Source organism: Chrysemys picta, chromosome 2 (assembly GCF_011386835.1).
Source record: "Chrysemys picta bellii isolate R12L10 chromosome 2, ASM1138683v2, whole genome shotgun sequence".
NCBI classification, from domain to species: Eukaryota; Metazoa; Chordata; order Testudines; family Emydidae; genus Chrysemys; species Chrysemys picta.
In genome coordinates, this window is record NC_088792.1 from 274,680,566 (window position 1) to 274,695,183 (window position 14,618).

Consider the following 14,618-nt stretch of genomic DNA (forward strand, 5'->3'; position numbering starts at 1 on the left):
GGAGGCCATGGGGAAGTAGCCCAGGGAGTTGTAGGTGTTGTTCGACTGTACCAGGAGGCACTCTAAACAGCTGCAGTCCACAGGGCCCTGGGCTGGAACCTGGAGTAGAGGGTGGGCCTGGGTTCCCCCCAAACCTCCCAACTCCTGATCAAACACAGGAGGAATTGATGTGGACTATAGCTTCTACCAGAGGGGAAGGTCTCTGGACTGTTTCCTGACCCACAGGGTGAATCTGTGAAGCGAGCAAATCTGCTAATAAGTGCAGGACCCACCAAGGTAGAGGAGGAACTTTGTCACAATATGTTTTCTATGCTCTTTGAATTTTCTGTGTAGTTTTTTTTTTTCACTTCATACATTTTCAATAGGATGGCTCTGAAAATGAGCTCTGACTTATTTTCTGGGTAATCTGTCCTTTCATTGTTGGCTGATAGACTATATATTTTTAAAAAAATAGTCTTCTATCTGCATAAAATTTGGTAGACATGTGTATCCTTACTAGATCTGGTGCAAGAGAGAAGAGTTTCATGATCAGATACACATAATAGAAGAAGGTTTATATACAGCTGCATTTTTACTCCTCAGTTTGCCCCCAAGCCACCTCACACTTGAAAGGCCCACTCTTCATTTAAACGATTAGAAAATGCTTTGTTATGAAGTGGTAACAAGGCTCTACACACGTAGCATATCTGACACAAAACCACAAAAGCAAGAAAACAAAAGGTTATGACACCTAGTAGTACATATCCTGTACTCTTCCCACAGACACACACTTAATTGTTGCCAAAACAGCTGTACACCACAGTCTGTGCGCTGCAGCCATAACTATGTCCCCCTTGCAATGTCAGCTGCCTATCACTCGCTTTATCAAGTTACCCTGTCTCAACGCAACACACAACTACATCAAACAGAGGGTTAGGAAAGGGTAGATTGGTAATGGGGTGTGTGGAAAAAGGTGGGTTGGGGGGCAGAGTTATGACAGAGGGGGGATGGACTGGGGTGCAGTTATGGTAACAGTAAAATGTGTGCCTGTGAATGGAGGAGCAGAGGGTATGTACTCTAAATGGCTTCTGTTTTTTTGTATATTAATTAAAACAAAGCCTGATCAGTTGGAGGCAGTGGAAAGATTCTCATTGACCCCAGTGAGCTTTGGATCAGGCCCATAACACCTACAATGACTGTAACTTGCAAGGAAAAGAGAAATATTTTTTCCTCTATTTTTCACTTTGTTTACTTTGTGTATGTACAGTGCTTTGTGTATAGTTAGTTTAGCTGTATAGCCCTTCTTCTCTGCAAAGTCAACTAGGGCCTGATCCAAAGCCCACTGAACTCAATGAGAGATTTTCTATTGACTTTGATGGATATTGAATCAAGCCCTTAGAGCTAGATCCACAAAGGTACTTAGACACCTAACTGCTTCTTTAGGGACATTATCAAAACAATTGCTCAGCTGCCATCTAATCCCATAGGTGCCAAAGTTACCACTACAGGCCTACTAGTTTCAGAGGGGTAGCTATGTTAGTCTGTATCAGCAAAAACAACGAGGAGTCCTTGTGGCACCTTAAAGACTAACAAATTTATTTGTGCATAAGCTGCCCAAATAAATTTGTTAGTCTCTAAGGTGCCAAAAGGACTCCTTGTTGTTTTTGCAAAAAGAAGAACAGGAGTACTTGTGGCACCTTAGAGACTAACAAATTTATTAGAGCATAAGCTTTCGTGGACTACAGCCCACTTCATCCGATGCATCCGATGAAGTGGGCTGTAGTCCACGAAAGCTTATGCTCTAATAAATTTGTTAGTCTCTAAGGTGCCACAAGTACTCCTGTTCTTCTTTTTGCAGATACAGACTAACACGGCTGTTACTCTGAAACTTGTTGTTTTTGGTTATTCAGTATCCCAGTTGTCTGGATTTTTGCCATTTATATTTGCTTTTGAAAAGAGTCTGCAACTGTATAAAACTAACTTTTAATTGGAGTTCAAGAACATATTGGCTCTGATTTTAATAATCTTGTGTATGCAACTATATGAAGAAAATGTTAATTTAAAAAAAATCCAAATCTGATTTTTTTCAACGTGATTAGAAAGAAAAACCCCGCTCTACCCTATCAAAGACCACCTAACTGTTTAGACTTAAGACAGTGCTTGTTCATTGTTTCAGTCTTCAATTAAACTTATTGTCACCTAACAATTTCTTCCCTGCTATAAAAACTCATCTAAACTGATAATTTTCATTAATACTTTCTCAAGCCTTAAATCTGTAGTTCTCGTGAACATTTTGTAATGCTTACTCAACAAGATTGATCTATAAGATACATGTCACTGGATCTTTATCTGGTATAAAAAAAGACATACTGTATTAAATTGTTGAAGAGTTTTCCATCTCAATTGCATAGTTGAACAATTCCATGACTTGATCTGGAAGCACTTGTACAATTCTGCAGACTGTGTGTGGGAGCTCATGCTGGATGGTTCTGGTGGGCTATTCTGGCCTTGGCATCTGTGATTCTATGATTCCCATTCAACTCCTTCTTTCATGAGCTTGCCTACATAGCACTCAATATGCTGACATCTGCAACTCTGCATAAAGATGACTAATATGATGCTTCAGGGTTTTAGCTGGTCACTAGCAGCGGTCAGGAAGGAATTTTTCCTTCACGGCTCAACTAGCTAGATATATTCTGTTTTGTTTCTCCCATCTTCCTATGAAGCATCAGAGACTGGCCACAGTTGGAGACAGGACACTAGACAGGGTGGACTGGTGCTCTGGACTGGTACAATGAATCCTCTTTTTAGATGCCTGACTGGTGTGCCTTGCTCACGTGCTGAGGGTCTTACTGGTCACCTGATTTGGGGCTGGGAAGGATTTTCCCCCCAGGTCAGACTGGTTGGGCCCTTAGGAATTTTTCACCTTTCGCTGCAGCATGGGGTGTCATTCATCTGTGCATATCTCTTTTAACAGGGATGATTTGATTAGTCTGTAAGTGCCTTTATGAGGAACAAATATTTGGTAATAGAGGGTGTGATGCGTTCCCCCCCAGGGTGCCACTTGCAACTGCAGTACTACTGAGCCTGCCTAACCCACTAGCCTGAGCTCCCTTTCACACTGTGGTGCTGTGATAAGCTGCCAAGCTCTTATCACACCCAGCTGCAGCTTCACACAAAGATGCTGAGATCAGCTCTGCATGGGAAGGCTCAGCTAAGGCACCTCACAGTTGCCAAGGAATGCACACCCCTTGGGAGGGTAAACCCAAAATTATACCATCTTGCGGTGCACAGGGAACTGTACAGTGTAAGTTCATAAAATCTGCCCCCTCCCTCAATGTGGAGAGAGATATGCAACAGCTTTCTATCCCAAGTTATAATTTCCACACACAAAAATTAACTACAGAAGATAGATTTTAAATGATTATAAGTGATAGCAAACCGATCAAAACAGATTACCTTAGTAAATAAACAAAACCACAAACTGAGCTTAACACACTAGATAGGTAGGATATGGATTAGCAAATTCTCACCCTGAGTGATAAACAAGCTGGCAGATTCTTAAGGATAAACAAGCTGCCTTAGCTTTCTCAGGTTTCATACACAGGCTAAAAAGCCCTCTAGCCTGGGACCATCACTTCTCACAGTTCAGTCCTTGCCCATCAGGTGTGTTGTTGTTGTAGGGAGAGTGAGGTCCCATGATGATGTCATTTTCCCCCTTTTATATCTTCTTCCCACTTGCTGGAAAGCTCTTTTGCTGTGATGTGGGTCAAACAGTTCCCATTGTGTAGTGCTATCTCTGAGCAGTTTCTATTGTACACAGTTCTTGGGCTAATCCTTGTGTTTGTATGCATTTCTTCAATAAGCCATTAACATTGTTTGGCCTTTTTACTGTTGTACCTGAAAGGCTGCTGATGGGTGTTTTCAACCTCACAACAAGTTTCAGTAACAAATACATAGCCAAATTTAATAACTACATATGACAATAGCACAAACAATCCAACGAGATATTACTGTCTAGCAGATCAAGACTTCTAGAATGATACCTCACAACGCATACTGTGTACAAAACATATTCTAATTACATGACAGTGATGAATATTGGGGTGCCATGGTGTGTCAGAGGGCTCTTTAGTCTAGCAGATATAAGCATAACAAGATGCAATGGCTGGAAGTGGAACCAGACAAATGCAGATTAGAATTAAGGAGCAGATTTTAACAATGGATGGTAACTATTGAAACAATTTACAAAAGGCTTCCGTATACCTAGATATTTTTAAATGAAGAAAATTGGATGTTTTTCTAAAAGATAAGCTGTAGTTCAAACTGGAATTTGGGGAAGTCCTGTGGCTGTGTGACGCAGTGTCAGACCAGATGATCACAGTGGTCCCTTAAAAACAAAAAGACAGACATTCAAAGCATCTTATTTCTGTTTTGGTCCAGTAAAGAATAGACAACTGTATATTATTTTTATTATTGAGTATGCAAAAAACCCAACATCCCTACATAAATAAATTACAATGATTTGGACATGTATATGTGCATATGTATTTGTTTTTCCTAAAGTTAGTTAAGTATTAAGAAAAATTGTCAGTGGCCACCAGCAAGAGTTTGTGGCCGCACCAAGGGCGTTGGAACGGGGGGGAGGTCAGGGGGCCATGGCCCTCCCAACTGTCCACTTTTTGCCATGGGCCTCCACCTGCCAGCCAGGTAGGCTGGCAGCTGGAGCCTGGCTGTGGTGTCCGGGCAGCATGGGGCACCATGCCGTGGACCTTCCACCTGCCCAGGGTGAGGGGGCTGAGAGCAGCCCCTAGTCCATGTCCCTGTCCCCTAGGCCCCCCGCCCATGGCGGTGGAGGGCCGCACCACAGCTCCCCACAGCTGCTCGGCTGTGTGGCTCTTACCATGGCCGAGTTGTGGCTCCAATGCCCCATTCCCCGGCCAGAGCAAGCCACACTGGCAGTTGTGGGGAGCTGCAAACCCTCCACCTGCCCTGGGTGGAGGGGTCGGTGGCACAGGGACACAGGCTGGGGACTGCTCTCGGCTCCCCCACCCCAGGCAGGTGGAGGGTCCATGGCTCCCTGCCTGATCTGGCTTGGCCAGGGGCAGGGCCTTGGGCAGAAGGGGCAGAACCATGGGGAGCCCTCGCCCCCCCCCACTTTTGGGAAGGATCTGCCACCCCTGGGCTGCATTCTGAGGCCACCAAAAATTTTGTTGTGAGAACCCTTAGCCCATACTTTGTGAAACCCTTTAGGAATGAAAGTTGCCATATCAGTATCAGATGAAACACTTTAGACTTTCTCCTGCTGCTATTTCCAAGGAGATAGCAGCATCCAGAAATTTTTGTGCCTCTTCTTCGCCTGACTTCAGCATCTAGAAAACGCCATGCATTACTAGTGGTCATCCTACTGCTGTAAACCTGCTATAAACCTTACCATGAGCCAGGCAACAATTCACTCCTCCAGTGTCCATCACAATATTAAACCATAAACTTATCCCCAACCCCTTCCTCATCTCTTCCAAAGCTAATACCACAGACACCAAGAGTGCAAAATACTGAGCTTCTCCGTGCCCTCCTCTTCATCAACCACCCAAGAACATTAAACCCTGACCCCCTCCCCCAGCACCTTCCTCATCTCCACTCATACCGTAAGCATCCCTCCCACCAAACAACACTAAACACTGAAGCTACCTTCTCACATACCTGCCAATCTAACACTGCTATTCAACAATACTGACACCACACTCAGCCTGCTCTTAGCTAGGACTGGTGAAAAATGAAAAAAAAAAAATAAAAATCACTTTCATTCTGCAGGTTTCTAAAAGGTGTAATTTTCTGTTCAGTCCACATTTTTCACAAGTATTTTTATTTTAAAAAATTAACTTTGAAATGAGTTTTTTTGTGCTTCTCCCTCCTCCATTTTTCTCCTCCTTCCCCAAGGAAGGGAGGGGGGGAGGGGAAGTGAGAGAGAAATCAAACACCCAGTACCCCAAAGTACTTCATGGGAGTGGGGTCCTTTGAAACAGAAACCAATAAAACTTGATGTTTCAAATAAAAAAAATACCAGCCCCCAAGGATAGGCCATGCACCCAGAGGCAGTGCTGGCCCATTGGAGGCCCTCTCCTTACCCTTCACCTCCCAATGCAAAAAGTATTTTTTATTTCCACAAACCAAACAATATACGCTTGTTCAAAACTCCATGTTAAATAAGATTAGTGGTATTTGGGGGGTAGTGCTAAATCAGGACCCCCATAACCTGCTAGGGGCCTTAAGCAATTGCTTAGTGTGTGTATGCTTAGCACCACTACTGCATGCACCCCTGCCTCAATATCTCTCCAGCAAGATTTCAACAAGCTCAACCCCTAACCTCTTCAACCAATGGCAACCCTTTACCTGCCTTTACTCAAAAAAGCCAGGGCTAATCCCATCCCCATCATTTCAGCCCTTACCGCTCCCTGCTTACTCATCCCAGGCCTTTCCTATGCCACCCCCATAACACTGACCCTCATCCCCCCACAGCTAACTTGTACCCCCAAATCACCCCTCCTCCCACTCCACAAATGACCTCATCCCCTTACTACTAATTTATACCCCAAGACACCCCTAATCCCCTCACTGCTCTTATACCCCAAACCACCCCCCTCACCTCCATAACACTGACCTCATCCCCCTACTGCTAATTTATACCCCAAACCACCCCTAATCCCCTCACTGCTCTTATACCCCAAAACACCCCTCACCCCCATAACACTGACCCTAATCCCCCACTGCTCTTAAACCCCAAAACACCCCTCTCTCACCTCCATAACACTGATTTCATCCCCCTACTGCTAACTTATACCCCAAACCACCCCTCACCTCTATAACACTGACCCTCATCCACTCACTGCTCTTATACCCCAAACCACCCCTCTCTCACCTCCATAACACTGCTCTTAAACCTCAAAACACCCCCTCACCCCATAACACTGATCTCATCCCCCTACTGCTAACTTATACCCCAAACCACCCCTCTCTCACCTCCCTAACACTGACCTCATCCCCCTAAAAGTTTATAGTCCGGTCCCCCCTCTAAGCGCTTACCTCCCCCCCCCCACGCCCCTGACCGCATCCCACACAACACCAAGCCTAGCGTGGCCCCGCCAGCCTTTCACACTCCCCCACCCCCGCTTATCGCTGTTCCAGTGCCTGTGCCCCGCCCCGCCGTAAAGCGGGTGTCGCGCCGCTGCTCCCTGGTCACGTGAGGGGGTGATGGCGGCGCCCTGCCCCGCCTCGGCTTGTCGCAGGGAGGTGACGGAGCGGCTGGGCGCTGGGGCGCGAGGGGCGGGGCGCAGGCAGAGGGGGACTATGGGGCTCTGAGGGAGGTGCACCCCGCCGCACCGAGCTGCTCACCCACCGTCCCCGGTCGGAGCGGGAGGCGCCGCGGCGTGTGGAGCCGGCTGGGCTTGCGGCTCGGGCTCCGGGCCGGGCTCGGGGCCGCGACAGGCCCAGTTGCTGTCCCGAGAGGCGGAGAAGGCGGTAAGGAGTCCAGGGGCAGAGGGGTACGGGCCGGGCTCCCGGGCCTCTATCCCCCCAGCCGAGCCTGGGCCCCGGGTGTCTCCCGCCTCCCCTGCACCTGCGCAGGCAGAACCGTGGCCTGAGGCTTCTTCTGGGCCGGTTCCTGGGGCGCTTTCCCCGCGGAGCCGGGGCCTGGGGTTTTAAACCTCCCTTTGCCCCAGAGGGGGCTGATGCCTGGGGGCTCCATCTTTCCCTCCCCCCTCCCGACAGAGACCCAGAGCGGCCTGGGGTTCCCCCTCTCCCCTCCAGAGACAGAGCCGCCATGGGGATCCTCCACTGCCCCTGACAGAAACAGATGGGTCCAGGGCCTAGGGCATCCCCTACACCCCACCCTTCCCCAGCCCAGACAGTCACACTGGCCCAGGGGCTGGGTGATTTTCTACACACTCCCACCCCCCAGAAAGACATCTAGACAGACCAGGGCTTGGGGGATCCCCTACATCCTCCCCAACCCCGATAAACTGAGTGGCCCAACTCCTGCGGCGCTCCCTCCCGCACCCCTGAGCCCAGATGGACCCAGACCAAGGCCTGGGTGTTACCCCCAACACAGACCATCCTAGGCCTTTGGGGGGACCTTTATGCACCATATGATTTTAAATAGAGACATCATCAATTTAAAACTAGTCCTTTTGGATGAAATGTTATCTGCTATGGTTGCACATAAGATGCAAGATTATTGACAGAAAGCTTATAGGAAAATCAATATTTTTCTTTGTATTGTCAGTTTATGTTGTTCATTAGCTGGTACATTTCTATAGTTATGCTTTCCTCTGTATAGTCAGTCACTTTCCCCTTTTGCTTGTGTGGCCTTTTGTACAGCAACAGGGCAGGGGGGGGGGAACATAAAACTAGGAAAATGATTATAAAATCACTAAAGCTGTTGGGGAATTAGGGCCAAATGTATTATTAGAACACATTTGTATCTCATTTTTCAAAGTAAATAGATTGCAGATTGATGGCGTAGCTGTTTGTGGGGGGATTAAGGAATACTATTTGTATATACTTTTTATATTATTATGCACAACAGTCTAAACATTTCCAGTTTTAGTGCACCATTAGATCCTATAGTGACAAGTGCTATCATTTATAATAGATTTGTATCTCTTCACTTGATTAAAATATATTCATTTGGAATGCTATTTGTATTTTTAACAACAGTGCTTTCTGCTTTGCAATATAAAAAAATATTTTCTCTAAAAGTAGGGGGAAAAAAGAAAATAGAAGTTATCAAGATGAGTAAAAAGCCTCCAAGTCGTCCAGGGATCACGTTCGAGATTGGTGCTCGTTTGGAAGCACTGGACTACTTACAGAAATGGTAAGGAAGACATCATGCAATGCTTAATTAGGTCAAAAATGTATTTCACCTGTATTGTGAGCCGTCTTTAGCGTCAGTTGTTTGATATATTAATTTTTAATACAAACCAATCAGTCCATATACTAATTTGATGAGTATCCTTATTTAAAAAAAAAAATCAACTAAAACAATTATAGAATTTTAGGAAAACATCCCTCCAAAAATCAAATTGAAAGAAAATATTAGTTATTTTTTCTTGCATGGCTATCTCGTATTTCTAGTCATGATCCTTTTTCTAGACCAGGGGTAGGCAACCTGTGGCATGCATGCCAAAGGCGGCACGTGAGCTGATTTTTCAGTGGCACTCACAGTGCCCGGGTCCTGGCCTCCGATCTGGGGGGCTCTGCATTTTAATTTAATTTTAAATGAAGCTTCTTAACCATTTTAAAAACCTTATTTACTTTACATACAACAATAGTTTAGTTATATATTATAGACTTATAGAAAGAGACCTTCTAAAAACATTAAAATGTATTACTGGCACGTGAAACCTTAAATCAAGAGTGAATAAATGAAGACTCAGCACACCACTTCTGAAAGGCTGCCAATCCCTGTTCTAGACATTAGTTTGTTCTCTTTGGTATTCCTCAGCTAATATGTTTTACCATTAAACCATTCCCTCCATAAACTTGTCTAACTTAATCTTAAAACCAGACGGGTCCCTTGCCCCCACCGAGGGAAACGGTGGGGGCAAGGGACCTGTCTGGTTTTAAGATTAAGTTAGACAAGTTTATGGAGGGAATGGTTTAATGGTAAAACATATTAGCTGAGGAATACCAAGCAATGGTAGGTAAACAGTATAATGGCTAACAAGGGTCAGGCTGGAGACTCTTGCCTACGTGCTCGGGGTCTTACTGATCGCCATATTTGGGGTCGGGAAGGAATTTTTCTCCAGGGTAGATTGGCTGAGGCCCTGGAGGTTTTTCGCCTTCCTCTGCAGCATGGGGCAGGGATCTCTAGCAGGAGGGGTCTCTGCCAATTGAAGTCACTAAGACACAGGATTTGGGGACTTCATCAGCAAAGTCAAGGAAAGGGTAGGGACGGTTTTGTGGCCTGCAGTATGCAGGGGGTCAGACCAGATGATCATAATGGTCCCTTCTGACCTTAAAGTCTATGAGTACTGGCATACGTTTATCATGGCAGTCTGTATCTGCTAAAATATTCATTAACGGTGATATTAAATGAAAAATTTACTCAGAATATTCTGGCATGCAGTGTCGCATGCAAGATAGTCAACTGCACTTGTGTGTAACTCCAGTAATAACTCAAGGATCCAGTTTTGTTTTAATTTTAAGGTGTAAGCAGATCTCACAAATTTTAAAACTGAAAACTTGATGTTGTATTCAGTAATAAAACTTTATGCACATTAACATTAATTCTTACTGTACATTGTGAGGTAGGTAAGTACATTTAACAGTGAAGAAACGGAAGCACCAAAGTTATGACTTGGCCAGGGTCACGTACCATCTCTGTAAGCGCTAGGATTGGAAGTAAAATAGGATTGGAAGAACAGGTCAACACTTGCTTAAAATGCTGCATCAGCCTTTTTAGTGTTTTAATGAAGATGCTCTAAGACTATGGGAGAGAGTTTCTCCTGTCGGCTTAGTTAATTCACCCCTGCGAGAGGCAGTAGGTTTGTTGGCTGGAGAAGCTCTCCTGCCGACTTAGCACTACCTACACCGGTGCTTAGGTCGGTATAACTACATCACTCAGGGGTGTGGATTATTCACAGCCCCTGAGCAACGCCGTTACACCAAAGTAATTCTGTAGTGTAGACCAGGGCTCAGTCTTGCACTATTTGTTTACTCAGAAAAGTCAGACTTAATCAAAATTTAGTAACGCAACTTGGTTTGTTTGTTTAGAAGTACTGTCTCAACAGTCAATTTGAAGGAACTATTGCTATTGTGGATACGACCAATAGTCTGTATGACCCTGTCTTCTGTCTCTAACCGTGGTTAGTGCTATATGCTTCAGAAGAAGTTTATTCTTAACTCCTATCAGTTAGTAAGTGATTGAGGCCATCGGTCATGAGGGTCAATATCCCTTGCACATTTTCATTCTTTCTGATGTAACCGTGGATGTTCTTGTTCACATAAATGTCTAATCCTGTTGCCCTCAATAATACTGTATGTCAGTGAGTTCCGCAGGTTAAATTATATAGATACTCATGCAGTATTTACTGTGTAGACAAAGAGGGTTTAAATTTCCAGGGCTATCAAACTGGCACATTTTACCAGCAGTACTTTGTTCAAACAAATCCTTTTCTTAGCAATAACCAGTGTATGTCGAAAAGAAAATAGAACTGATTTTTGAACCACATTCCAGGGTATATTAGTTGGTGCTACAGAGGTATGGTGAGTTAAAATAAATTGTTCTCCATAAAATTAGCACTTTATGTTCAAAGAATGTAAAAAAGGTTGAGACCGCCAACATAGTGCTGTAAAACTAACAAATAGTCATATAAGAAAATTTGACACCAAAGATGATAGTGAAAACTACAGTATGTACAGGAGCTAAAAACAGAATTGCTTCAATTTAATATCTAAACAGGGTTCACCATATCTTTAGTACATAGTTTATATAAATAAGTAAAATTTTGTAACAACTTTACACACAGGAACAGGAATTCCGGGGAGGGATAGCTCAGTGGTTTGAGCATTGGCCTGCTAAACCCAGGGTTGAGTTCAATCCTTGAGGGGGCCACTTAGGGATCTGGGGAAAAATCAGTACTTGGTCCTGCTAGTGAAGGCAGGGGGCTGGACTAGGTGACCTTTCAGGGTCCCTTCCAGTTCTAGGAGATAGGTATAGCTCCATATATTATTTTATTATTTTTTAAATTAATATTAAAATTGTGCAGCTAAAACAACACTGGAAACTATAAGACGTATGTTCTTTCATTTGAAGAAAAATCATTTATATCAATAACCGGGGAGCTTGTTAGAGAAAATTTGTCCTTCTGTGAAGATAGTCCCACCCCAAGATATGGTTTATGTTAGTAGTCCATGTGTTTTACACCTAATTTTCTCAGCTGTCACTTAAGGGGCCCTATTGACTTTAAAATTTGTCTGTCTGTTTTCCAACTAAAATGCATCCATCTCAGCTACATACAGAGAAATTGAACTGAGCATACTTTAAAAAAAAATTATGTAGCTTGCACTAGTCATTTATCTACTGCATTTCTGTCTAACAAAAATGGTTTCTTGAAGGGCACAAAAAAACCATGTCAGATTAGGGCTCAATTTAAATCTTCCTATTTTGTCAACACTCAGTTGCTCAAAAATAGCTTTAGCATCCTTTGAATGTATACATACGTTTTAAGCCTTACACCTGGTTTTAAATCGATTCAACTTTAACTACAACTAGGCTTTACAGAATTAAGTTGTTTTTTTAAATTTAGACATATAATATCAATGTTTAGTTTTAAACATTTTAAAAATATGTATTGATAAAAATTCATATTTGCAGGAAATTATGGGGTGTATTTCTGGCAATCGGTGGTGTCAAAGTAATTATTTAATGACAGACATTGATATTTAAAATGTTAAAGCTTTGTAATTGTTAACACAAAATGTCAACATCACATGTTAAAATATACAAAGTATCTATTCTTAAACTCTTAAGTTGTCAAGCAACATTTTTCTTACTTTGCTCATTTGTAAATTCCATTATTGAATGAAATATTTTTTTCATTGGGTTATGTGTGTACAGTGAAATCGACCGTTTCCAACATTTACCAATATAGTCTAATTCTTTGGAGCCTAATAACAATAGCAGGTGTAAATTTTAATAAACAATTAGGAGTTTCTAGGAAAGTTTCCACCCGCTTTCTGAGGCTTACTACATCAGATCTTAAGCTTTTATCAGTATAATTGGGTTATTTACAGATCATCTCATGAAATGTTATTTGTTTTGTTAGGTGAGGCCATTCATATTCATAAAGTATTGTAGGCTTTGTCTACTCAATGGCTGAAGCCATGTTAGATTTCCCTGTACTGTTTTACAGCTGTTATATGCTTAGGTGACTGACGCAATCAGCTTGGGACTGCTGGGGGAAGCTTTGTCCACACTGGACAAGGAAGTCAGTGAGCATATTTAAACTTGGTTATTGCTTGCATGGTTTCACCACTTCGTAGACGTAGCCACGATAGTTTCCTTGTAACTGAATACCTTTTATAAAATACATGTATGATATGCAGTTACACAAGGAAGTTTCTGAACAAGATACATTCTTACAATTTCTTTAGTTTTAAATTTAACTAAATTAGTCGTAAATTCAACTCTCTCTAAAGTCCACTTGAGCATTTGGTAATAGATGATAAAAACCGTCTGGGAAGGTGTATTAGGAGTATTAAGAACAAAACAAATAGGTAAAGGTATTTAAATAAAGGACTGGGTGTATAAATTGCCTAAATTGGAATGCTTAAAAAAGGTAAGTACACATTGGTCTTGAGGTTTTTAAAAAGTCCTTTTTTGGTTCTGCTTTTGTCTGTTACAGTGTCGATTCAGGACCAGATTCCGCAAGAACTTAAATGTTTACAGGATCAGGCCTTAGACTGTAAGCTTTCTGGCATAGGAGATGTGGCTTACACATTGGTGCTATAAAACTAATGTGACCTCCCCTTCCTTTCTGTTCTTGTTTTGTGATCCTGTGGACCCATTATTTCTCCCGTGAACAACTTGGTAATGTCTGATCTCTCTCCTGTCTGTCTTGATCATCTCTCGTCTCATACTAAGATTGTATGATCCTTGGGCAGGGGCTATCTTTTTGTTCTGTTTTTGTACAGAGCCTATCACAGGGGGATTCGGGTCCATGACTAGGGCTTCTATGTGCTATGGTAGTACAAATAATAAGATGCAAATCCAGGAAAAGTGTGTAGTGAAGGAGACACAGAAAAGGGACAGTTGGCCTATGTAGTAGATGCCAGGTGGAAAAAGCTTGCCAGTGTGTGCCTGTTATTAGAAGAAAGTTATCTTTTGTGAACAAAACTGACTGAAGGGACTAGACTGTCTGGGTTGCTTTTTATTTCCTCACAGGGTAGAGGGCCAATGGATTTTTTTCTGTAAGATTTGGAGTGACCGCGACAAACAGGAAGCAGTTCTGTAGTCTTTGCTTTGCGTTTTAGCTGACTGAAAGACCTGATTTTGTCTGCTATTTGGTGGAAGGTCTAGAACGGAAGAAAGGGTATGTGGGGAAAAAAAATCTATCTAGTACTGAGCTAATTAACTCAAAGGAGGGGCTGGCAATAAAGGTGGTTGGAGAAGCTTGCAAATATGAGTAGTCTGTTCATGAAGGAGGTCCCTCCATGGAACAGATATAGGGTTATATGCCCTATAGGGTAAGGAAGGAAGGAAGGACAGGCTTATGTTCAGTGTACAGGACTGGGAGTCAGGAAGTCTGGGTCTATTTCTGTATCTTTCTTAGATTTCATATGTGACTTTAAGGAAGTCACTCAACCTCTCTGTACATCTGTTTTCCCATCTGTAAAATGGAGCCCCTTTTCCACCTCAGTAGGGACAAAAAACTGTTTGTAGGACACTTTGTATTTCTACAGTGCCTTATATTTGAGCCTCAAAGTTTTATTCTTACATAAAGAATACCATTCCTACTGGACAAATGGCTATATTGAAGAAAAAGGCCCTGTATGAATTATTACACTGAAAATTAAGTGGGTTAATATGAAAATTTTAAAGTGAATATTAAGGTTGGAGAAAAAAAAACTTTGAGCCT

At 43.0% G+C, this 14,618-nt stretch overlaps 1 protein-coding gene across 31 annotated transcripts in view; it reads left to right on the forward strand.

Moving 5' to 3' along the window:
- The first annotated feature begins 255 nt into the window (after positions 1-255).
- PHF20L1 (PHD finger protein 20 like 1) overlaps positions 256-14,618 on the forward strand; it is an 86,385-nt gene continuing 72,022 nt past the window's right edge. For 24 of the 31 annotated variants that reach the window (XM_065586185.1, XM_065586188.1, XM_065586196.1 and 21 more), the window contains exons 1-2: positions 7,364-7,497; positions 8,737-8,851. In XM_065586185.1, coding sequence (XP_065442257.1) covers positions 8,769-8,851 — 83 coding nt within the window. In that variant the 5' untranslated portion in view covers positions 7,364-7,497; positions 8,737-8,768. Of the gene's footprint in view, positions 277-7,269; positions 7,498-8,736; positions 8,852-13,385; positions 13,446-14,618 lie in introns of those variants that run through there. The other 7 variants (XM_065586186.1, XM_065586190.1, XM_065586205.1 and 4 more) reach the window with 5 other exon arrangements.